This window comes from Salvelinus alpinus, chromosome 8 (assembly GCF_045679555.1).
Source record: "Salvelinus alpinus chromosome 8, SLU_Salpinus.1, whole genome shotgun sequence".
NCBI lineage: Eukaryota > Metazoa > Chordata > Actinopteri > Salmoniformes > Salmonidae > Salvelinus > Salvelinus alpinus.
In genome coordinates this window covers 74,764,982-74,791,120 of record NC_092093.1, presented here as the reverse complement: position 1 = coordinate 74,791,120, position 26,139 = coordinate 74,764,982, and the positions used below count along the sequence as shown (strand labels likewise).

The 26,139-nt window shown below is 46.8% G+C and overlaps 1 protein-coding gene across 4 annotated transcripts in view; it reads right to left on the bottom strand.

The window, feature by feature from the left end:
• LOC139583714 (matrix metalloproteinase-16-like) overlaps nucleotides 1-26,139 on the bottom strand; it is a 74,230-nt gene that overhangs the window by 17,342 nt on the left and 30,749 nt on the right. For all 4 annotated transcript variants that reach the window (XM_071415087.1, XM_071415088.1, XM_071415089.1 and 1 more), the window contains 2 exons: nucleotides 8,887-9,048; nucleotides 6,826-7,043 (listed from right to left, as the gene is read on the bottom strand). In XM_071415087.1, coding sequence (XP_071271188.1) covers nucleotides 6,826-7,043; nucleotides 8,887-9,048 — 380 coding nt within the window. The remainder of the gene's footprint in view (nucleotides 1-6,825; nucleotides 7,044-8,886; nucleotides 9,049-26,139) is intronic.

Below are 26,139 nucleotides of genomic sequence, written 5' to 3'. Positions count from 1 at the left end.
ATTCAAACCAGCGACTTGTCGGTTACTGGCCCAACGTTCTTAAATGCTAGGCTACCTACCGCCTCAGAGAGGGGAAGTCAGGCACTAGAGACAAGCACACTACTCTAGTTAAGACAAGGAGGAAGGGAAGAATGGAGAAAGATGGGTGGGGATGGATGAGTGAAAGACACTTAGTTAAGTGACGCCCGCTCTTCTCTTCAAGCCCAACTGAAGAGGAGAGAGGAGGGGAAACAGTGAGGAGCAGTGAGGAGAGGGCAGAGAAGGAGGGAAGGAGGGAAAAGAGGGTGGGAGGCGAGAAAGAGAGAGAACAAGAGAAACAACCCCCATTTACAAAACAAAAGGTGTAGTAACAGTAAAAAAAAAAATTGAAAGGTGGAGGGATAGAGGGATGAATCAGATGGGTCTTCCTGCTCTGCCACTGCATCCTAGTGTGACCAGCCAGTCCAGCACTAAATCTGTTCACACATTCAGGACAGGAAGGAAGTGTCTCTCTGCTGCTCTGGTCTAAATCGGGCTCTCGCATGAGACTGTGTCCCTCAATCCCTGTACGCAGGGGCACGGGAGAGGAGGGGGTAGGAGGAGGTGGGTGGGAGCCAAGGGGTAGCATAAGGAAGTGTGCAATTTTTTGGGGCATGTACGGTATCATGTGGTGGTGATTGCTGGACGCAACATGTCATGTCTGTACAGTTTACTGTTCTCTCTGAAACCTTGCCGACCCTCTTCAACCCCTCCTCTCCACCACTGAAGACGGCAGGGCCATAATAACTGTAAATCCAGACTTGGCTGTATGGCTCTGAGCTCCGTCAAGGACACTGGAAAGCTACTGAACAGCATGTGCTTTCCTTTCACCCGTTCCCTCCTCTTCCTGTTGAAAGCAGAGCGGAGAGGAGGAAAGGTAACTTCTAAATGCAGAAAGTCTCCGTTATACATCACTGTGGTACATCAGATAGGCAGGGGGGTACGGAAGAGGCCCCAGAGTTTGAGACTGCAACTGTAGTTATGATGAGAGATACTCCCTCAAGGATCTCTTGATGTTTGATGGAAGTGTATGATATTCCTTCATGGTTTCATATAACTTACAGCTGAAACGATTGTAGGTCTACCACACCATCCTCTCTAGTCCTATTTCCCATTATGGGACCACCTGTGTTTCAGTCTTTCAGGGCTGAGGAGATTTCATCTTTAATGACTTGGCAGGTAGTGACAACGTGTCTTCCAACACAATCAACTGGAGGATGAGGTGAGCCAAAATAGCCAAAGCTCGCTCGTACTCCCTCCCTCCCTCCTCAGTAACCCATCAACCAGACAGACTGTCACTCTGCACACAGACCTGCTTCAGAGGAAATACCACAGACACAGACTAATGAAGATTCCAACTCTACTTGTTACTGGAGCCAATTCATGTACATTGCAGAGTACAGCCCTAAGTATGAGTAATAAACATCCTTCCAAATTGCTATTCAATTAGAGGACTTATTTGTTCAGGAAACTGCTTATCTCTACACATCATGTATTTTATCTACTTACGTATCCCTCCCTCCCTCCCAAACTCGCTCCCTCTCTCCCTCTGTTGTTATTCATCCACTCTTGACCAGTCAGTCTCCTCCATGACAACCTCAGTTACCCTGAACAGAACATCCATACTCTCAGCGTCCTGCTTCCTGTCTGATGTGTGTGGGAGGGATTGTGATTGGCTCTGAGTAGCTGTGAGCCAGTCAGAGAGTAGCACTAACTTCCTCTTCATCTCCCCTGCTGCTGGTTAAGTGATGCTAATAGAATCCCCCACACCCTCTCTCTCTCTCATAATACCTAGCTTAGATGTGTCTTGACCATGCGGAGCACATTTGGATTTGGGAGAAAACATGCATTGTGCTTTTGTTGCAAATGATGGACAAGCTGAGAGCTTCTCTTGAAAACCGGATTCAAACCACACACTATAATTACAATGGGCTCAAACGCATAGTGTAAAAAACAACTTAGAAACACAATTCATATACATAAAGGAAGTTGCATAATAGGTGATTTTGTGTTGTCTCTTCACGAGAGGGATAATGATGATGGTTAGAACAGGGAATGTGATTTATTTTCTTTTTAGCGTCGTTAAATATGCTCATTGACAGCCTAAAAACAAAACAAAAAAACAATAGCCCTTGAAATCAACTCTTTCTGGAGTTGAAATACCACTAAACCAAACCAGAAAATAAAACGGGCCAATGCTCTCTTTGATCTGCGAGTTAAATATGACCTCTATCCATGGTCTGAATCGTGAGTAGTTGGCCAGTGTTTTGATTCATATCCAGAGTCGTTATTGTGGAAATCTATCCATCCATCCCTGAGGTGCCAAACTCATAAACGATCAGACTGAGACTTCCTGTGTTCCTTTGTGTACATCCTAATAGCACCCTATTCCCTATATAGTGCACTACTTTTGTCAAGAGCCCTATGGGCCACTATTTGACGTACTATCTATCTTTCTTAGCTCTGTCTTGAAATCTCATGTCTCTCTCCACTACTGACTATCACCAAGGCCGGGTTCCAAGCCAACTTTTGCCAGGGGAGAGGTGGGAGAAACCATGTGAGGGGGGTTCTTAGGCAGACATTTCCATGGAGACACAGGTCACTGAGACTGTTGGTCTGAAGGTTTTTCCTACACACAAATATTATACATGTGTCCTTTTGTCTTGTCTCCATGATTAAGTACAGTGGACTGAGACAGGAGAAGAGTCAAATCTGCAATGGCTGTTACTGTTTTTTGGAAAGCCGAGTGAGAATTCCAAGCAATGTAAGACACAAGTAGAATCACTGTTCAAATTAAATAAACCAAACCACAGTGAAATGTGTTTGGCAATATTCTATGAGAGGGGTATTTCCCCAGTGAGTTCCACGTGTCTTAGCCTACTTAACCAATGAATACTAGCTATTTATAACCCCTGAAAAATACACACAAAAGAACAGCCGCTCTCTCTCTCTTTCTCTTTGGTGGAGAACATAGCTGATCTTTGTGTTGCCTGGAGGGCTTTCCCCTTTTCTCCTGTGTGTGTGCATATGTATATGTGTGTGCGGGCGTGCATTAGCTAACTGTGAGCTGCCAGGGCCTTGTACTCGGAGACTCTGAGTCTCTGGATGAGGATACATACGCATTGACACATCCCGACTCTGTGTTAAACTGGACAGAAAGCTACTGTGGGGTTTGTTACTGGACAGAAAGCTACTGTGGGGCTTGTTACTGGACAGAAAGCTACTGTGGGGTTTGTTACTGGACAGAAAGCTACTGTGGGGTTTGTTACTGGACAGAAAGCTACTGTGGGGCTTGTTACTGGACAGAAAGCTACTGTGGGGCTTGTTACTGGACAGAAAGCTACTGTGGGGCTTGTTACTGGACAGAAAGCTACTGTGGGGTTTGTTACTGGACAGAAATCTACTGTGGGGTTTGTTACTGGACAGAAAGCTACTGTGGGGTTTGTTACTGGACAGAAAGCTACTGTGGGGCTTGTTACTGGACAGAAAGCTACTGTGGGGCTTGTTACTGGACAGAAATCTACTGTGGGGTTTGTTACTGGACAGAAAGTAACTGTGGGGTTTGTTACTGGACAGAAAGCTACTGTGGGGTTTGTTACTGGACAGAAAGCTACTGTGGGGCCTGTTACTGGACAGAAATCTACTGTGGGGTTTGTTACTGGACAGAAAGCTACTGTGGGGCTTGTTATTGGACAGAAAGCTACTGTGGGGCTTGTTACTGGACAGAAATCTACTGTGGGGTTTGTTACTGGACAGAAAGCTACTGTGGGGTTTGTTACTGGACAGAAAGCTACTGTGGGGCTTGTTACTGGACAGAAAGTGTCACGACTTCCGCCAAAGTTGGTGCCTCTCCTTGTTCGGGCGGCGTTTGGCTTTCTAGCCGCTTTCTAACCGGCTTTCTAGCCGCCACTGATCTACGTTTCTTTTTCCATTTGTTTTGTCTTGATTGTACACACCTGGTTTCCATTACGTTATAATTTATTCCCTATTTAACCCTCTGGTTCCCAAATGGTTTTTGTGCGTGTTTGTTCTTTGTTAAGTAGTTGCTCGTTTGTGTCGAGCTGGAATATTTTTAACTGTATGGAATTTGTTTGATTTTCCGAGTAAAGTACGTTTTTACTCAGTTCTGTGTTCTGCGCCTGACTCCGTCCTACCTGCTGCACACTGACTCTTGACAGAAAGCTACTGTGGGGTTTGTTACTGGACAGAAAGCTACTGTGGGGTTTGTTACTGGATAATCTCTCGTGGACAGACCACGAAACATAAACATAAACCAAATTATGCACCATTTTTGTTCTGGGTGAACTGAGATGAGTTTACTACTGTGGGGTTTGTTTGGGAAGAGAACACCATATTCCATCTGGACTAGATGTTATTTCTATGTAAGCTAATAGATATTCAAACAAGTCCTGGGCTTGCGTCCCAAATGGCACCCTACTTCCTATTTACGGCACTACTTTTGACCAGGGCCCTTGTCAGAGGTAGTGCACTATATAGGAAATAGGGTGCCATTTGGAACACATCCCTGCCATAGCGTACAGACCTCACATTTAGAATGTGTGAGTCACTCAGTCACTTACATAATCACTATAAAGTGCTATATGTAGACTATCATACAGTGCAGTCTGTTAAATTCCTCTTAAGAAAATGAATGTGGAAGAGAGTTACATTTTAGAGATGTTAAAGTGCTAATTACATGAGCTACAGTGCAGTACACATGTCCCCTTGAGTTTCAATGATGATAACGCTTGAAATCTCCTGACCAACAGAAACCACTGACTACTCTGTAGCTATATATAACTACGGGTATACCCACTACCCAGAGTGCTTCATTTATCGGCTACATTAGTACATATTAGGCACATATATGAAGCCCTCCCACACAGAGCCTTTCCATTAGTTCGACTCTGAGATCTGACAAACTGAAAGCACACTCTCCAAAATAAAGGTTTATATTTGTTCTTAAAGGGGTACAAACGCTTGTCACTGTAGTGGTATCCTGTAAGGTAGTCGTTTGTACCTTTAGTTATAGGTATATAATTGTACCCTTGCAGTTCGTACCTTAAAAGAGCCAATAGTGTACCTTACGGGATGAGATAGTACCTCATTATATGTAGTCCACAGAAGCATACATTTGGAAAAGGTAAACGTTTCCCTTTTTTAGTTGTTGCCTTTTTTCTTTTTAAGGGGCAAAAATGTATGTCTTAAATGGGTTTTAGGTGTTGTTTTAACACTGTAGGGTGTAAAACCTTATTTGAATATTTCCCAGGGTGTCTGGCCATATCGGGCAAGTCACATTATGCTGCTTGCAAAGTAATATGTAGTTCTTATTGGAATCCAGCCAGAGTTAAGATATCTTTTTTTTTTTAAACATTTTTTTTACTTCTATTCACCTGTAACCTGCAGTTAGAATGACTGCCAAGGTAAGGAAAATGGATAAATGAGACTACCTAAACCATCTACATGGAAACAACCATCTCAATAACGGATGCATTAAATCCAACTACTAACAGATTCGTTTTGTTATGTATGTAATTTATCTTTGTGTAGCTTAAGATCAATCAATCAATTAATGTGCACACATGTTGAAAAAAATAATAATAATCAACCTGAAATAGAGCATGCTGGGAAATATTATAATAATGGGAATGGTTTTTGAGAGTGTGTGATGATTGTAGCTTCATATTCAAAATATTAAGTACAAAAAGGTACCATTATAATAGATTATCAGCACATGTATGCTAAAAAGTACCAGGTGAGAAACGTGTGCCTCTGAAGATATATTATGTGTATTTTTATATTTTTGTACCACCGGGAACAATACTACACCCTAAAAGTACCCTTGTGTGCGGCTGATCCACAGAGTGTTTCCCTTAAGGGTTAAGGAATAATCGTACCTTACCTAAGGGAATGGTTTAAGGGCATTGCAAATATTTCCCTAGATAAGGGCAAACTTAAGGGGTTTTACGGTAGTTTGAAGGCATGTATGGCAGAACAAGTATCTGTTACCACGGAGACGGCCTTACTAAACAACTAGTCAAAAAGGTTGCTTTCATTTTGTAAGATAACAAAAAATAACTTCTACAATCAAGATAGGATAACCATATTGCTTCAGAAGATAATAAACCACGTTTCTTGTGGTTACTTTTTTCTCAACTTACATTATATTACTTTGTAGTACGTCAAGCTAGCTTACAGAGTAGCTATAGCTAACTAGCCAGCTAGCTTTATAGCCATGAATCGTGCACCTTCCATTGTTTACCTAAGACATTTTTATTTTGTAACCAGAGCAGATAAAAGCAACATTAATCTCCACAAATGCTGTTTAAATTGATATCCATACGGAATGAAACCGTTAAGGGACCTCATGGGCACACTTACATTTTTCACTTAATTTAAGGGGGAAATTCACATTAAAATGTTTTGTGCAACTGACTTAAAGTTAAGGAAACTTTAAGTGAAAATATAAGGGGAAAATTAACTGAAGGTGTTTTATGCAACCGGGCCCTGGTCCTTTGAGCTGGATAGACACACACGTATGCATGCACACACACACCCAGGAACATGCACACACACACCCAGGAACATGCACACACACACCCAGGACCATGACATGTTGATGGTGTGCTATCTTGCTGTGAAGTTGCTGTGTTGGTCATATGTGGTGTGTTTGTTGTATGCCGTCATGATGTTGTTGTTTTTCTTGTTGTTGTTGCAAACTCTCTCATGCCCAAAGGTAATTGCCACTCAGGTAGTTCTTTTGAATGTAGTTGAAGTAGTGGATGGTTCAACACAGTGACTTCCTACCTTGAACACGAACATCTCTCGTCTCAGAATGGCCAGGGTGTTGAAGCCTCCATCACAGATGTTAGGCTTGGCATTGGGCTGGCTGGGCTTGTCCCCCGTAGGTATCCTGGGGGGTCGCGTCTGCCTGTCAGGCTTGCGAGGGTCCGAGGGGGGTTGTGAGCGGTGTGGGGGGGCTGTTGGTAAAGGCTTGGTCGGCTGGGGAACCTTATCTGGTGGACCTGAATGAAAACAACATCAACAATATTACTAAACAAACAAACAAATTAACAAAAACAATCAAAAGACTACAGTACATTTGAGTCATTTAGCAGACGCTCTTACCCAGAACAACTTACAGTACATTCATCTTCAGATAACTAGGTGGGACAACCACATATCACAGGTAAAGAAAGTACATTTTCCCTCAATAACGTAGCCATCAGTAGACTCAGAGCTAGAAGGTGGGGTGGGGTCCACACAGCATTGTACTCTCATAATGAGTCCCAAATTGCAGCCTATTCTCTACGTTATGTCCATAGGGCTCTATAAAGTAGTAGTGCACTTTCAAGTAGTAGTGCACTGCAACAAAATTTCCCCATGGGGACAATAAAGTAAGTAAGTAAGTAAGTAAAGGAATAGGTTGCCTTTTGAGATGGGGACCTAAGGGTATCTGAAACTTTTGGTCCTAACGCAATAGCCCACAGACACAGGACACAGACACGCATAAGTCAATCTCCTGGGAGCTTTGTGTCGCAGGGTTCCACCAGAACACTCCACTTCAATCGTCTCTAACTACCTGTTACAGAGAGGTGGTGTAATTGGCTTAGCAAATGTAATAGTCATTTAGATTGGTAATAAAGAACAGAGGAACACAGCGTGACACGCTGTCATCATTAACACGTCAATTACAGTCCAATGTTAACCCAGCTAGACTACAGCCATTAAAAGGAGACGAGACCTAGCCTGCATCACAAATTACACCCTATTCCCGATATAGTGCATATGGCTCTGGTCAAAAGAAGTGCACTTTACAGGGAATAGGGTGTCATTTGGGACTTAGCCCTGCTATCCAAACAGACTCATTTCTAACTTTGTTCTTATTAAATGAACTGACTGTGATTCTTTGACATTATTAGTTCAGTAGTATTATTGAATGTTAAGCGGCTTGGGTTCAGTGTTGGTGTACTTATTTAGCTTATATAAATAAACAGCTGAAATTCTATAATGGATGTCTGTCCATAGCTGTGGGTTATTAAATGATTATTAATCCCATTTGGACAGGACCGGTGCCAATCATGCAGCCGGATAACAAGGCTGGGGCCAACAACAGTGACAGGACTATTACACAGAGGTGACAGCATTAGGAAATAGAGAAAGAGAGGGTGAATAAATTCATTAGTGAGTGAGTGAATGACTGAATGAACAAAAAACAAATGAATGAATGAACGGACAAACTAACCAACAAATGAAGACATGGACGAACACATGACCTTAGGCAATCATCCCCGGGGATTGTAGGCCCATAGGATCAGCAGATTACAGTGCTACTCCACTAGGTATCATCATCATCATCATCATCATGCCAGTCAGTCAGTACAGTGAACTGATCAGCTGCTTCCTGGGAGCACCACAGGGATTGTATTCATTGACTGAATTAAATCTCTTGAAATAGACCCTGGATTAGTGGGGGCAAAGCACTTTGCAATTATATAATGATAGCGAGAACGATGGAGAGATGAACCACACACACCATAAACATAAATAGAATCTGCGCTCGATGCTATCCCTTACGACGGCAAACTCTCATGTTGTTACGCACACACTTCTCTCCAATACAACCCTGATTTTAGGAGGAGGAAGAGGGGAAAGGTTAAGACCCATCTGCTTTATAAGAGTCCTGCCCACTTCCCTTGAAGACCAAAATGACAATGAAAGGGTGGAGGAGGAGGAAGAACAGTAAAAGAAGGAAGGACGAGGAGAGGTTTGATGGTGTACCCAGGTCTGCCCCTCCCTCCCTCCCTCCGGCAGCACACTAATGATAGAAGCAGATGGTTGTATTAAACGAGAGGAAGGCTAGACTACCGTAGATCTTCTGGATTCCCTGGAGGTCGTCGTGGGGCAGCTTGAAGTTCTCTGTGTCCATGTACTGGTAGAAGGGGGCCATGATGGCTGTGGGATCGTTGGAGTGTTCCAAACCAAGGGCATGGCCCAGCTCATGGACTGCCACTAGGAACAGATCATTACCTAGAGAGAGAGAGAGAGAGAGAGAGAGAGAGAGAGAGAGAGAGAGAGAGAGAGAGAGAGAGAGAGAGAGAGAGAGAGAGAGAGAGAGAGATGTGTGTGAGACATGTGTAGTGTGAGATCAGATCAGAGCACTAAGGGTGACATCTGCCTTTCGCACACATACAATCCCTATGAGTAAATACACCATCATACTTCAAATGGACAGGATGTGTGAATTATAATCTGCAGCGCAATTTATGCTGAAACTTTTCTTGGGAGTTTAACTATACACCCGAGAAAGCCACAATCGCTAAATATGCACACACAGAAAGAGATGAGTGATATGTGTGTGAGAGGCGAGCAGGGTCAGAGTAGGGTCAAAGCAGGGTCGGCAGGATCAGAGCAGGGTCTGAGAGAGTGTGTGTGATCCACCATTGATTCCCCAAATGAAAGGATGAGGCAGTAAAAACAACCACTACCACTGATGGGAACCATTATGGTCTTAACACACACACACACACACACACACACACACACGCACACGCACACGCACACGCACACGCACACGCACACACACACACACACAGATCAAAATGAACTGGAGTGTCTTCCTTCTGTGAGAGCATGGGAAGCACTGGTCCCCTTTGTAATTATGCGGGTAAGCCGGTGATTTTACGCTGGGTTGAACTCTGACCCCAGAAGGCTCCAGTGGCAACCAGCCGTGTCCCAGTCAGAGTGTACGTCCCAAATGACACCCTATTCCCTATATAGTGCACTACATAGGGAATATGATGCCATTTGGGACGTAGATTTAGATTCATTCACTAACTGGGACAGAGGAGGACAGGAACCAGAAAACCCAGAATGAATAGAGAACAGTCGGAAAGCCACATTATCAATTAGTCTCTCTCTTTCCGCTCTCTCTTTCCGCTCTCTCTATCTCTCCCCCTCTCTCCCTCCTACCGTCTCCCTCTCTCTTCCTCGTTTTGTCTCCCCCCTCTCTTCTCTCCCTGTCTATCGCTCTCTCTCTCTCCCGCCATATCTTCCTCCTACCGTCTCCCTCTCTCTTCCTCCCTCTTCCTCTCACTCACCCCTCACTCTCACTCTTTCTGAAGCACCCGGCATGGACAAAAGGACAATAGTTTATTCATTCTGTTCTCATTGACTTGAAGCACTTATCTACAGAGGAATGTGTATCATGAAAAACAGATCCCGTCCACTCCGGGCCAGATGTGCTCTCTCAATAAGTATGCTGCTATAGACAGACACACAAATGACTGGGTCTGGATTTGTGTATACAGCAAATAAATGAGATGCCAGTATAAAATAATATATAGTACCCACTGGGCACACTCTGGTTGAATCAACATTGTTTCTACTGCATTTCAATGAAATTATTTTGAACCAAAGTGGAATAGAAGTGGAATTGACGTCTGTGCCCAGTGGGTAGTGTCTCACAGTGCTATAATAGGCCATGTAAAAAATGATTCCAGCTGTATTTTGTTATGTAAATGACTGTTATGGTTTAGCTGACACCAAAATGAAAATGTGAGCAAAATGCTAACAATCACAGAAAAGATTTTTTGCAAGAATATAATGAGGGTGAATGAGATAAATAATGATAGAGAGAGAGAACGAGAAGAGAGAGAGAGTCCAATGGTTTAAGAATCACTTGGGAAATTGGGGCATATTGCTATGCAAATGAAGAGCGCGAGATGTCTACTCCAATCTATTTCCCTGATGGAGAGCAGAAGAGAAGAGAGGAGAAGAGAGAAGAGGTGAGGAGAATACAGGAGAGGACAGGTGGGGATAAGAGAGGTGAGGAGAAGAGAGGAGAGGAGAGGTGAGGAGAAGAGAGGAGAGGTGAGGAGAAGAGAGGTGAGGAGAAGAGAGGTGAGGTGAGGAGAGAGAGAGAGAGAGACTGATGATATCGTTGGAAGTGGTTCTCCTGAGCTGGCCCATGTGGACCAACAGAGGACAGAGTTGAGACCGCCTTGAAACAAATCTTAATCACCAAAGCTTTATTTTAGGGTGCAGCAAAACAGTGAGCGGACGTTGCCATGTGTCCATATGCCCATCATGGAGCGCGAAATGCGATGATGCCGTTGACCCTGGTATTTAGAAACTTAAAAAACAAAATCCTGTAACAATTGTAACAGAAGCTACAAGAAACCCCATTGTTGTTTTTGGCATTAATTATTATTAGGGGTTCAAGCAGTGAAGCTTGCGAGTCAAGTTAGAGATTATCCTGAAGCATGTTCCTCTTAAATCATGGAACTGGGTGATGTCAAGTGGATTGTTCTGGTTACCAACAGGGATTAACTCCCAAGAAGGACGCAGAGTTACCCAGAGTCTGGTTGAGGCTGCGCTGCTCTAGTGAACTCAGGAGATCCGCAGAGGTTGATGGGGCCACCTGGGAGCCGCCCACTGAGCGAAGTCCCAGGACAACAGTCACGCACCACCAGCATCATTTCTCAAATGTCTCACTATAATCTCTCAATAAGTCTCCGTTTGTCTCTGTGCAGAAAGTCTGTCTCACACTGGCTGTTGATATTGTAATAGTTCCAGTCTTTTATCCACTGTTGTTTGCTCTCCTGTCCCTCTCTACCGCCAGATTCCAGGGACATTTGCTGTTTGCGCTGTCTGGTTCTTAGCACTGTTGCTAAATATTAACAAGGTGAAAGTTGGGAATCAATGTAGGCCTGGATTCAATCAGATCCGGCGTTAACCAGCAGACAGCCGCATGACGGATGTTTTGGCCGTGTCGGAGGTGGAACTTCATTGAAGCCGTCAAATCAGTGAGCAGCTGCTCTTGACCATTGTCACAAAGCCACACCCGTCCCACTCTGTTAATTAGTCAGAACGAGAAAGTGTAGGCTATACAGAGAGAATGCCGCTCAAATAGAAAAATGATCAAATTAAATAATGAGGGTTTCTATCATCCTAATAGAGGTGTAGATGACATCTCTCATTCCAGTGTTAGAACTCGTAAACAAGGCTGCATGGGATTTCTGTTCATGTGCAGCCGATGGCAATGTCCGCTTTAGGTGTAATGCCGGGAACCACTTGTGGAACCTGCTGGAGCTCTCCTCTCCTCCCCATGTCTCCCTTTTACCTTTCATCTCTCCCCCTTTCCCATCTCACCCCCTTTCTCACCTCTCCTCTCCTCCACTCTCCCGTCCTTTCCTCTCTCCTCTCCTTTCCTCTCCTACCATCTCTCCTCCTTTCTCCTCTCCTTCCCTCTCTCCCCCTTTCTCCTCTCCCTCTCTCTCTCCCCCTTTCTCCTCTCCTTCCCTCTCTCCCCCTTTCTCCTCTCCGCTCCTCTGCTTCCTCTCTCTCCCTTTCTCCTCTCCTCTCCTTCCCTCTCTCCCCCTTTCTCCTCTCCGCTCCTCTCCTTCCCTATCTCCCCCTTTCTCCTCTCCTTCCCTCTTTCCCCCTTTCTCCTCGCCTCGCCTCCCCTCTCCTCTCCTCTCTCTGCCACTACAGTCCTCTCCTACTAAACAGACACTGGAGGTCATACTGTTATAAATGAGGCAGGGAGGAAGCTAACCCTCTCGCACAGAGAGAAGAGATAGGGAGGGAGGGAGGGCGAGAGGGAGGGAGGGAGAGGAAGACACAGGAGATTTATGATCACCATCTCATTTTCTATTCTCTCTCTCTGCCCCCTTTCTCTCTCTCTCTCTCTCCCTCTCTTTATCTCTCTCTCTCTCTGCCCCCTCTCTCTCTATATATCTCTCCCTCTCTCTCTCTCTCTCTCTCTCTCTCTCTCTCTCTCTCTCTCTCTCTCTCTCTCTCTCTCCCTCCCTCTCTTTCTCTCTCTCTCTCTCTCAATTGAATTCAATTCAAAGGGCTTTATTAACATGGGAAACATATGTTTACATTGCCAAAGCAAATGGAATAGACAATAAACATTACATTACAAACATTACACTTGCAAAAATGTAAAAGAATAAAGACATTTCAAAGGTTATATTATTGGCTATGTACAGTGTTGTAACAACGTGCAAGCAGTTGAAAGGGAAAGTAAATAAACAATAAACTCTCTCTCTCTCTCTCTCTCTCTCTCTCTATCTCTCTCTCTCTGCCCCCTCTCTCTCTCTCTCTCTCTCTCTCTGCCCCCTCTCTCTCTCTCTCTCTCTCGCTCTCTCTCTATCACAGCAGCAGCAAAATAAACAGGAGCTGTGATTAGGAACCTGGAGCTCTACTGGATCTGCCCTTTCTTCATAATTGATTGGTGACGTGGCTAGCTGCACATGGCACAGTGCAGGGCTGCTCCTGGGGACGCACGTGACTCAGTCTGACTGTGTTTCTTACTCAACAGACTGACTCTGAGTCCTCTGTTTTCCCACTAGATCTCGGGCTCTCGACACACAGGAGTTATATTGCTCTGCATGGCAGTGCTGGCCTCTATCTGTGGTTGTAACTCCGACCTCCTATCCCCCATACAGTGAGAGGCACGACAGTATTTCACCACAATAAACTTTTGCTTCGACAAGAAACAAATTCATATGGAACTGACCGTGGTTAACTGTACCTTTCTCTGCTCTACCTCTTTACGTACTGTACTGTACTCTCTCTCTCTCTCTCTCTCTCTCTCAATTCAATTCAATTCAAGGGGCTTTATTGGCATGGGAAACATGTGTTAACATTGCCAAAGCAAGTGAGGTAGATAATATACTCTCTCTCTCTCTCTCTCTCTTTCTGCTCCTAACTTAACAAAATAAAAGCTTATCATTGCTTTTGTCATGAATGCTGTTTCAGTTGCTCTGTATTTCTCTACTCATTCAATTCATCCTGGGTTTGTGAAAGGGCAAGCGAGAGAGGGAGAGGAGGGGGAGAGAGAGGTGGGGAGACAGGGAGAGGAGGGAGAGAGAGAGAGAGAGGTGGGGAGACAGGGAGAGGAGGGAGAGAGAGAGCTGGGGAGACAGGGAGAGGAGGGAGAGAGAGAGGTGGGGAGACAGGGAGTGAGAGGGAGAGAGAGAGCGAGGGGGAGACAGAAACAGAGACAGAAAGAGGTGTTTGTACGATATTAAAAGGCTGACACTGCATCTTCTGTAGGAACTCAAACAACAACAATTGAACTGCATCATCCACATGCCATATAATTACCAACGATGTAGTACAACACTCCCATCTCCAGCAGAGCTCCCCAAGGAAAGACTGATCTGCCGCCCATCAGCCTTCCCCCACTCAAGGCCTGACACTTGTGTTGACAACTGTGTTATTATTGCATGCTTGCTGTTGCTGTTGTTGTTTATGCCCGAGTCTTAGCACTGAGAATAAGCACTTTCTTTGTCCCTGGAGGAGCTAAATGTTCCCATTGTCTTCCTCCTACCCAGAATTCCCTGGGTCGAGGCCCCTAAAAAGTAGAGCGGCCGTCTGAGAGGTGTGAGTGCGTGCGCCGGCGTGCGTGTGTGCGAGCAACTGGTTGTGGTACTAGAGGACTGGAGGTGAGTGGGAGGAGGAAGAGGAAATGGGAGAGGAGAGAGACGGAACGGAAGAAAGATGAGAAAGAGGCTGAAGAAATACAAGGAAAACTGTGATTCCCAATATTTTGACAGCATTGCATTGTCAATAACTTGTCGCGCATACGAACTGGAGAGGCAAACCTGAAGAGGAAAAGAGTGAACGAGAGCAAGGCGAGGGAGGGAGAAAGGGGAGGGAAGGAGTAGCTGAGTGCTGAGATTCCAGGAGTAGTCTGGGAGCTTGGTGCCCCTGCCTGTGCTGTTGCCAGCAGGGCTCAAGGTCTGTTTCTTTTGCTGCGCCTGGCCTGGTTTTTGGGTGTGAACAGACAGACTGGCCATTATGGCTGCAGCCAAACTACAGCACCCCGCCACAATATTATCTCTCTATCTCTCTGATTTACACTCTCTCTCACTCTGTCTGCCCCCATTCTGCATACCTGTGCTCTCTGCTTTGGGGAAATTCCATGCTTACAGAATTACGCTGAGACTCCGATTATTCACTTTAAAATGTATATCACACAAAAAACGGAAAAATGCGATTCTCAGCGCAATTCCCTTTCGCAAAACCTTATCGGTGATCTCCTGTTAAAACACAATTGTGTTGAATGAATCTATCTCCTCTACAAAAGAGCTGAAAGAGGAGAAAGGAAAGGAAAGAGGGGAAGTGGCTGTGTATGGAGGTTGTTTAATTAATGGCCTTGATGGGGAGGTTATGAGTTTGACTTCCGGCTCCCTGCCTGAAGTGCTGTGGCAGAAAGAGGCATGTGAGATGAGGTCTGTGTGTGCGTGTGTGCGTGCGTGTGTGTGTGTGTGTGTGCGTGCGTGTGTGTGTGCGTGCGTGTGTGTGTGTGTGAGGGCGGAAGAGGCTGATGCCACCCACATGGCAGCTAGTGCTAGTGTCAGTGGGTGAGCGTCTATTTCTAGAGGCAGCCTGGTGGGGTAGAGAATGGTGCTAGCTTTCTCTCTGTCTCTCTCTCTCTTATATATCTCTCTCACCTCTCTCTCTTATCTCTTATCTCTCTCTCCTCTCTCTCTCTCTTTCTCTCTCTCTCTATGCCACACACAGTGTTAATAAAACAAATCAAGTTCTTTCTCACTGCATAGATTCATTGCTATACAAACATTTGGAAAAATCATTCAAAATCAAGTTCTTCTAATTATTTTGTCTGCTAGTTCATGTATTTGTTTGCTTTTCCCTCAGTACAGTACAGTACCCTAGCCTCCTCAGTTCCCTCAGTACAGCACAGTACCCTAGCCTCCTCAGTTCCCTCAGTACAGCACAGTACCCTAGCCTCCTCAGTTCCCTCAGTACAGTACAGTACCCTAGCCTCCTCAGTTCCCTCAGTACAGCACAGTACCCTAGCCTCCTCAGTTCCCTCAGTACAGTACCCGAGCCTCCTCAGTTCCCTCGGTACAGACAGTACCCTAGCCTCCTCAGTTCCCTCAGTACAGCACAGTACCCTAGCCTCCTCAGTTCCCTCAGTACAGCACAGTACCCTAGCCTCCTCAGTTCCCTCAGTACAGTACAGTACTCTCCCCAGTTCCCTCAGTACAGTACAGTACCCTAGCCTCCTCAGTTCCCTCAGTACAGCACAGTACCCTAGCCTCCTCAGTTCCCTCAGTACAGCACAGTACCCTAGCCTCCTCAGTTCCCTCAGTACAGTACCCTAGCCTCCTCAGTTCCCTCAGTACAGCACAGTACCCTAGCCTCCTCAGTTCCCTCAGTACATCACAGTACCCTAGCCTCCTCAGTTCCCTCAGTACAGCACAGTACCCTAGCCTCCTCAGTTCCCTCAGTACAGCACAGTACCCTAGCTTCCGCAGTTCCCTCAGTACAGTACCCTAGCCTCCTCAGTTCCCTCAGTACAGTACAGTACCCTAGCCTCCTCAGTTCCCTCAGTACAGTACCCTAGCCTCCTCAGTTCCCTCAGTACAGTACCCTAGCCTCCTCAGTTCCCTCAGTACAGTACCCTAGCCGCCTCAGTTCCCTCAGTACAGCACAGTACCCTAGCCTCCTCAGTTCCCTCAGTACAGTACAGTACCCTAGCCTCCGCAGTTCCCTCAGTACAGTACCCTAGCCTCCTCAGTTCCCTCAGTACAGTACAGTACCCTAGCCTCCTCAGTTCCCTCAGTACAGTACAGTACCCTAGCCTCCTCAGTTCCCTCAGTACAGTACCCTAGCCTCCTCAGTTCCCTCAGTACAGTACCCTAGCCTCCTCAGTTCCCTCAGTACAGTACCCTAGCCTCCTCAGTTCCCCCAGTACAGCACAGTACCCTAGCCTCCTCAGTTCCCTCAGTACAGTACAGTACCCTAGCCTCCTCAGTTCCCTCAGTACAGTACAGTACTCTCCTCAGTTCCCTCAGTACAGTACAGTACTCTCCTCAGTTCCCTCAGTACAGCACAGTACCCTAGCCTCCTCAGTTCCCTCAGTACAGTACAGTACCCTAGCCTCCTCAGTTCCCTCAGTACAGTACAGTATCCTGGCCTCCTCAGTTCCCTCAGTACAGTACAGTACCCTAGCCTCCTCAGTTCCCTCAGTACAGTACAGTACCCTAGCCTCCTCAGTTCCCTAAGTACAGTACCCTAGCCTCCTCAGTTCCCTCTGTACAGCACAGTACCCTAGCCTCCTCAGTTCCCTCAGTACAGTACCCTAGCCTCCTCAGTTCCCTCAGTACAGTACAGTACCCTAGCCTCCTCAGTTCCCTCAGTACAGCACAGTACCCTAGCCTCCTCAGTTCCCTCAGTACAGTACAGTACCCTAGCCTCCTCAGTTCCCTCAGTACAGTACAGTACCCTAGCCTCCTCAGTTCCCTCAGTACAGTACAGTACCCTAGCCTCCTCAGTTCCCTCAGTACAGTACAGTACCCTAGCCTCCGCAGTTCCCTCAGTACAGTACCCTAGCCTCCTCAGTTCCCACAGTACAGTACCCTAGCCTCCTCAGTTCCCACAGTACAGTACCATAGCCTCCTCAGTTCCCTCAGTACAGTACAGTACCCTAGCCTCCTCAGTTCCCTCAGTACAGCACAGTACCCTAGCCTCCTCAGTTCCCTCAGTACAGTACAGTACCCTAGCCTCCTCAGTTCCCTCAGTACAGTACAGTACTCTCCTCAGTTCCCTCAGTACAGTACAGTACTCTCCTCAGTTCCCTCAGTACAGCACAGTACCCTAGCCTCCTCAGTTCCCTCAGTACAGTACCCTAGCCTCCTCAGTTCCCTCAGTACAGCACAGTACCCTAGCCTCCTCAGTTCCCTCAGTACAGCACAGTACCCTAGCCTCCTCAGTTCCCTCAGTACAGTACAGTACCCTAGCCTCCTCAGTTCCCTCAGTACAGCACAGTACCCTAGCCTCCTCAGTTCCCTCAGTACAGTACCCGAGCCTCCTCAGTTCCCTCGGGACAGTACCCTAGCCTCCTCAGTTCCCTCAGTACAGCACAGTACCCTAGCCTCCTCAGTTCCCTCAGTACAGCACAGTACCCTAGCCTCCTCAGTTCCCTCAGTACAGTACAGTACTCTCCCCAGTTCCCTCAGTACAGTACAGTACCCTAGCCTCCTCAGTTCCCTCAGTACAGCACAGTACCCTAGCCTCCTCAGTTCCCTCAGTACAGCACAGTACCCTAGCCTCCTCAGTTCCCTCAGTACAGTACCCTAGCCTCCTCAGTTCCCTCAGTACAGCACAGTACCCTAGCCTCCTCAGTTCCCTCAGTACATCACAGTACCCTAGCCTCCTCAGTTCCCTCAGTACAGCACAGTACCCTAGCCTCCTCAGTTCCCTCAGTACAGCACAGTACCCTAGCTTCCGCAGTTCCCTCAGTACAGTACCCTAGCCTCCTCAGTTCCCTCAGTACAGTACAGTACCCTAGCCTCCTCAGTTCCCTCAGTACAGTACCCTAGCCTCCTCAGTTCCCTCAGTACAGTACCCTAGCCTCCTCAGTTCCCTCAGTACAGTACCCTAGCCGCCTCAGTTCCCTCAGTACAGCACAGTACCCTAGCCTCCTCAGTTCCCTCAGTACAGTACAGTACCCTAGCCTCCGCAGTTCCCTCAGTACAGTACCCTAGCCTCCTCAGTTCCCTCAGTACAGTACAGTACCCTAGCCTCCTCAGTTCCCTCAGTACAGTACAGTACCCTAGCCTCCTCAGTTCCCTCAGTACAGTACCCTAGCCTCCTCAGTTCCCTCAGTACAGTACCCTAGCCTCCTCAGTTCCCTCAGTACAGTACCCTAGCCTCCTCAGTTCCCCCAGTACAGCACAGTACCCTAGCCTCCTCAGTTCCCTCAGTACAGTACAGTACCCTAGCCTCCTCAGTTCCCTCAGTACAGTACAGTACTCTCCTCAGTTCCCTCAGTACAGTACAGTACTCTCCTCAGTTCCCTCAGTACAGCACAGTACCCTAGCCTCCTCAGTTCCCTCAGTACAGTACAGTACCCTAGCCTCCTCAGTTCCCTCAGTACAGTACAGTATCCTGGCCTCCTCAGTTCCCTCAGTACAGTACAGTACCCTAGCCTCCTCAGTTCCCTCAGTACAGTACAGTACCCTAGCCTCCTCAGTTCCCTAAGTACAGTACCCTAGCCTCCTCAGTTCCCTCTGTACAGCACAGTACCCTAGCCTCCTCAGTTCCCTCAGTACAGTACCCTAGCCTCCTCAGTTCCCTCAGTACAGTACAGTACCCTAGCCTCCTCAGTTCCCTCAGTACAGCACAGTACCCTAGCCTCTTCAGTTCCCTCAGTACAGTACAGTACCCTAGCCTCCTCAGTTCCCTCAGTACAGTACAGTACCCTAGCCTCCTCAGTTCCCTCAGTACAGTACAGTACCCTAGCCTCCTCAGTTCCCTCAGTACAGTACAGTACCCTAGCCTCCGCAGTTCCCTCAGTACAGTACCCTAGCCTCCTCAGTTCCCACAGTACAGTACCCTAGCCTCCTCAGTTCCCACAGTACAGTACCATAGCCTCCTCAGTTCCCTCAGTACAGTACAGTACCCTAGCCTCCTCAGTTCCCTCAGTACAGCACAGTACCCTAGCCTCCTCAGTTCCCTCAGTACAGTACAGTACCCTAGCCTCCTCAGTTCCCTCAGTACAGTACAGTACAGTACTCTCCTCAGTTCCCTCAGTACAGTACAGTACTCTCCTCAGTTCCCTCAGTACAGCACAGTACCCTAGCCTCCTCAGTTCCCTCAGTACAGTACCCTAGCCTCCTCAGTTCCCTCAGTACAGTACCCTAGCCTCCTCAGTTCCCTCAGTACAGCACAGTACCCTAGCCTCCTCAGTTCCCTCAGTACAGTACAGTACCCTAGCCTCCTCAGTTCCCTCAGTACAGTACAGTACCCTAGCCTCCTCAGTTCCCTCAGTACAGTACAGTACCCTAGCCTCCGCAGTTCCCTCAGTACAGTACCCTAGCCTCCTCAGTTCCCACAGTACAGTACCCTAGCCTCCTCAGTTCCCACAGTACAGTACCATAGCCTCCTCAGTTCCCTCAGTACAGTACAGTACCCTAGCCTCCTCAGTTCCCTCAGTACAGTACCCTAGCCTCCTCAGTTCCCTCAGTACAGTACCCTAGCCTCCTCAGTTCTCTCAGTACAGTACCCTAGCCTCCTCAGTTCCACCAGTACAGGACAGTACCCTAGCCTCCTCAGTTCCCTCAGTACAGTACAGTACCCTAGCCTCCTCAGTTCCCCCAGTACAGCACAGTACCCTAGCCTCCTCAGTTCCCTCAGTACAGTACAGTACCCTAGCCTCCTCAGTTCCCTCAGTACAGTACAGTACCCTAGCCTCCTCAGTTCCCTCAGTACAGTACAGTACCCTAGCCTCCTCAGTTCCCTCAGTACAGTACAGTACCCTCCTCAGTTCCCTCAGTACAGTACAGTACCCTAGCCTCCTCAGTTCCCTCAGTACAGTACAGTACAGTACCCTCCTCAGTTCCCTCAGTACAGTACAGTACCCTAGCCTCCTCAGTTCCCTCAGTACAGTACAGTACCCTAGCCTCCTCAGTTCCCTCAGTACAGTACCCTAGCCTCCTCAGTTCCCACAGTACAGTACCCTAGCCTCCTCAGTTCCCACAGTACAGTACCATAGCCTCCTCAGTTCCCTCAGTACAGTACAGTACCCTAGCCTCCTCAGTTCCCTCAGTACAGCACAGTACCCTAGCCTCCTCAGTTCCCTCAGTACAGTACAGTACCCTAGCCTCCTCAGTTCCCTCAGTACAGTACAGTACTCTCCTCAGTTCCCTCAGTACAGTACAGTACTCTCCTCAGTTCCCTCAGTACAGCACAGTACCCTAGCCTCCTCAGTTCCCTCAGTACAGTACCCTAGCCTCCTCAGTTCCCTCAGTACAGTACAGTACCCTAGCCTCCTCAGTTCCCTCAGTACAGCACAGTACCCTAGCCTCCTCAGTTCCCTTAGTACAGTACAGTACCCTAGCCTCCTCAGTTCCCTCAGTACAGTACAGTACCCTAGCCTCCTCAGTTCCCTCAGTACAGTACAGTACCCTAGCCTCCGCAGTTCCCTCAGTACAGTACCCTAGCCTCCTCAGTTCCCACAGTACAGTACCCTAGCCTCCTCAGTTCCCACAGTACAGTACCATAGCCTCCTCAGTTCCCTCAGTACAGTACAGTACCCTAGCCTCCTCAGTTCCCTCAGTACAGTACCCTAGCCTCCTCAGTTCCCTCAGTACAGTACCCTAGCCTCCTCAGTTCTCTCAGTACAGTACCCTAGCCTCCTCAGTTCCCCCAGTACAGCACAGTACCCTAGCCTCCTCAGTTCCCTCAGTACAGTACCCTAGCCTCCTCAGTTCCCCCAGTACAGCACAGTACCCTAGCCTCCTCAGTTCCCTCAGTACAGTACAGTACCCTAGCCTCCTCAGTTCCCTCAGTACAGTACAGTACCCTAGCCTCCGCAGTTCCCTCAGTACAGTACAGTACCCTAGCCTCCTCAGTTCCCTCAGTACAGTACAGTACCCTCCTCAGTTCCCTCAGTACAGTACAGTACCCTAGCCTCCTCAGTTCCCTCAGTACAGTACAGTACAGTACCCTCCTCAGTTCCCTCAGTACAGTACAGTACCCTAGCCTCCTCAGTTCCCTCAGTACAGTACAGTACCCTAGCCTCCTCAGTTCCCTCAGTACAGTACAGTACCCTAGCCTCCTCAGTTCCCTCAGTACAGTACAGTACCCTAGCCTCCTCAGTTCCCTCAGTACAGTACCCTAGCCTCCTCAGTTCCCTCAGTACAGTACCCTAGCCTCCTCAGTTCCTCTCTGTGTGTTCAGCTCTTCACAGTAACCGTCCCTGCTGCTGGCCTCCAGCAAGGTATACCACTGACAGTCATCAATATCAATACCTCTTCTCCAAATGTCACCACACTGGGTGTTTGTAGAAGCAAACTGTTTGCGCACGCACGCACGCACGCACGCACGCACGCACGCACGCACGCACACACACACACACACAGTAAAGAGATAGAGATCAGTCCCAGTTCCCTGGCAGCCCGAGCAGCATCAGGGTATAAATGACTGTTTTCTGCTGCTGCAGTTTGAAGGCTGCTCCGTCTTATCAAAGCTCCACATCCCGTCACTGGCCGCGTGCTGAGAATCCAGGCCTAAAAATAGACCCACAAGGACACCATATGCTCCTTCACAACACAGCCTCCTTCACTGCCACATCTACAACATCCACAACACCAAAGCCTGAACCGGGGTTGAACCATGTTCTACAGTAGGTTATCCCTGTGAGTCTTTCATGAGACACAATGACTGTATTTTAGCTACCGGCATCTGAATAAGGAATCAGTTCAACGACAGGGAAAACAGATTGGGAATAGACAATTAGCAGTTCATTCAAACAATGGAAATGTTTTAAGCCTCATGTTATGTTGCAGTGTGACAACCAATCAATAAACCGACGAGTCAATGGCTATCAACTCCCACGTCCCTCTATGGCCCATCCTCTAACATGTTACTACAGATCTAGGATCAGCTTCCCCTCCCCCAATCCTAGCCTTAACCATTAGTGGGGGAAATGCTGAACTGACCCAAGGTCTAGGGGCAACCCCACCCTATTCCTGTTATTCCATATGATCTCCAACCCAGCAGGATGTGACCCACGTAGAATGGGTCTTGACATTCTATCTCCCAGTGCATTGTTTAGCTAACCCCTACATTCATCGTAGGTTCAGAGTGAAGAACTGTCACCGTGGAACCTTCATTTCCTGTTAGGCACATCAGCTAATATGTATGTTAAGTTGAAATAGTTTCCACTGCGTTAGGCTAGTCGATGCTATCGCCACATGAACGCTGGTTGTAAAGCATACCACTCCTTATAAGTCACTATGGGGATATCAGTATGGGAAATACCAGTTTGGCATTTTATCTAGTTTGACTGTTATCGTGCCAGTCTTTTGCCAGTCGACTGAACATCAAAGATTAGGAGTTCATATGACTGACTGCTCACAGGGTGATTTGGCCTGTAGAAGGCCACAAATAATCACACAGCATGCCATGTAGCCAGGTCTGTACCAGATAGTCAAGGAATCTTGGCTTTTAGATTTCACTTTTTCTTTAAGTATGTCTGAGCTAAGGCTCTCCGCACTATACGAGATACAACACACCAACATTGCAAGTGCATTTGGAACTAGGAGTACAAGCCCTGCTAGAGATCAACCAACCAGATCAACTACATTTGATGTGAATGTTACTTCAAATGTTACTTCACGACTTCAACGTTTTTCTAAGTACCTACGAGGTTGAACACCTAACATGTGGTCCTTGTTATAACAAACATTTCAGCAAACCAAAGGGTGCTCAACTATAATCCATCCCTGACCAAAATACTCCCCTGTTTCCCATCGCAACCCCTCCCTCCCCTGTCCTCTAACTCTCCACACTGCCTAGGGTGTGTGTAGCACAGCAACAGCCTTGGTAGCTCCAGAGCTCCAGGACAAGAGGGGATGGATCTCTCTGTTCTAGCCCCCAGGCCTCCCACCCTCACTCTGGCTACAGCAGCTGAACATCACCCCCTCTCTGGCTCTCTCCTCTCTCCCACCACCGCCTGTGCTAGCACGACGCTGGCAGGTGTTACTGTTCCCTCTCTCTGTCTGTCTGTCCTCCTGCACCTCAGGGAGCTGAAGACACTGGAGATAGATAATGTTTTGAGGGAGAGGGAAGGAGGGTTGGAGAGAGCGAGAGAGAGAGAGAGGGAGAGATAGTGAGGGAGAGATAGTGAGAGAGAGAGGGAGATAGTGAGAGAGAGAGAGAGAGAGAGAGAGAGAAGAGAGAGAGAGAGAGAGAGAGAAGAGAGAGAGAGAGAGAGAGAGAGAGAGAGAGAGAGAGAGAGAGAGAGAGAGAGAGAGAGAGAGAGAGAGAGAGAGAGAGAGAGAGAGAGAGAGAGAGAGAGAGAGAGAGAGAGAGAGAGAGAGAGAGAGAGAGAGAGAGAGAGAGAGCGGAGACTAAAATATATTACCGGGCCCTATTGAATGTGACCTATTCATCGTTATGCTCTCTGCATCACTGACAGTCACAGAGTGCTTTATTCATTAACGACTTGACCTAGTTCCTGACATCACATGACCCACAATGTTGGGCTGTGATCTCCATTATAAGTGGTGTATGCTCTGTATGTAATCATTGTGATCTACACAAGGTGTAGTTCTTGTACTGTAATGTACTGTCAACTGGTACAGTATGTATAAAATATACTGTTTATGATTGATGGGTTACACTTCTAATTCACTACTAATGTTTTCCAGCCATATGTCTTATAAGTAATAAGTGAACTGCTAAGATGTGCCAAAAAAACTCTCTCCAGCTGTGTATTTGGTTTGCTAACTTGCTAGTGTGTGTACGTGCATGTGTGCATGCAGACTAAGGGGTTGGTTAGACTGTCAGCACGTGTACAGAAATATGAGAGAGAAATATATGTATATATTATTACTGTATATATACATATATACTGTATATATATATGTAAAAAAAAAATATATATATATATATATATATAGAGAGAGAGAGAGAGAGAGAGAGAGAGAGAGAGAGAGAGAGAGGGGGAGAGAAGTGACAGGCAGAGTTGTGACGTCATCCACAGCTGTTCTCTACAAACACACAGACACACAAAGGGAGAGCTGAGGGAATGACACAGAGAGAGGGCGAGGTAGGGAGAAAGCTAGAGTGGGGGAGACGAACAGAGAGCATGTGGAGTAGAGCGACGGGGAGATGAAGCGATGGTGTGAAGGAAGCGATAGTTGTAGCGAAGGGACAAGAAAAGAGAGGGATGTGTGATGTGCTGATGGAGTGTTTGGAGGCGAAAACAGGAATGATGTACTAGTGTGAGGGTATGATACAGGTCATAAGATGACAGAGTACAACTGGTCCCTAGGAAACAACAGCCTGGTAACCTCTCCTGCTGCATGTAAAGGCTACAGGGTGAGTGAGTTATTCACCCCCGGTTCTCAGTTCAATTCAATTCACAGGGCTTTATTGGCACGGGAAACAGATGTTTACATTACCAAAACAGGTTAAATAGATAATAAACAAAAGTGAAATAACCCTCAAAAATGAACAGTGAACATTACATTCACAAAGGTTATAGAGACAGAGACGTTTCAAATGTCATATTATGGCTATATACAGTGTTGTAACGATGTGCGAATAGTTAAAGTACAAAAGGGAAAATAAATAAACATAAATATGGGTTGTATTTACAATGGCGTTTGTTCTTCACTGGTTGCCGTTTTTCTTGTGGCAACAGGTCACAAATCTTGCTGCTGTGATGGCACACTGTGGTATTTCACACAATAGATATGGGAGTTTATCAAAATTGGATTTGTTTTTAAATTCTTTGTGGGTCTGTGTAATCTGAGGGATATATGTGTCTTTAATATGGTTATACATTTGGTAGGAGGTTAAAAATCCACCTGATTTTGTGGGCAGTGTGCACATAGCCTGTCTTCTCTTGAGAGCCTGTTCTGCCTGCGGCGGCCTTTCTCAATAGCAAGGCTATGTTCACTCAGTCTGTACATAGTCAAAGCTTTCCTTAATTTTGGGTCAGTCACAATGGTCAGATATTTTGCCACTGTGGACTCTCTGTTTGGGGCCAAATAACATTCTAGTTTGCTCAGTTTTCTTGTTAATTCTTTCCAATTTGTCAGGTAATTATATTTTAGTTTTCTCATGATTTGGTTGGGTCTAATTGTGTTGCTGTCCTGTGGCTCTGTGGGTTCTGTTTGTGTTTGTGAACAGAGCCCCAGGACCAGCTTGCTTAGGGACTCTTCTCCAGGTTCATCTCTCTGTAGCTGATGGCTTCCTTTTAGGTGGTTGTAGAATTTTGATAATTAGCGGATATCAACCTAATTCTGCTCTGCATGCATTATTTGGTGTTTTACATTGTACACAGAGGATGTTTTTGCAGAATTCTGCATGCAGAGTTTCAACTTGTCCCATTTTGTGAATACTCGGTTGGTGAGTGAGCGGACCCCAGACCTCAAAACTGATTCAAGTATTTTTCACCAGATCCTAATTGCTATGTCGAAATGTATGTTCCTTTGATGGCGTAGAAGGCACTTCTTGCCTTGTCTCTCAGATCGTTCACAGCTTTGTGGAAGTTACCTGTGGCGATGATGTTTAGGCAAAGGTATGTTAAGGTTTTTGTGTGCTCTAGTGCAACAGTGTCTA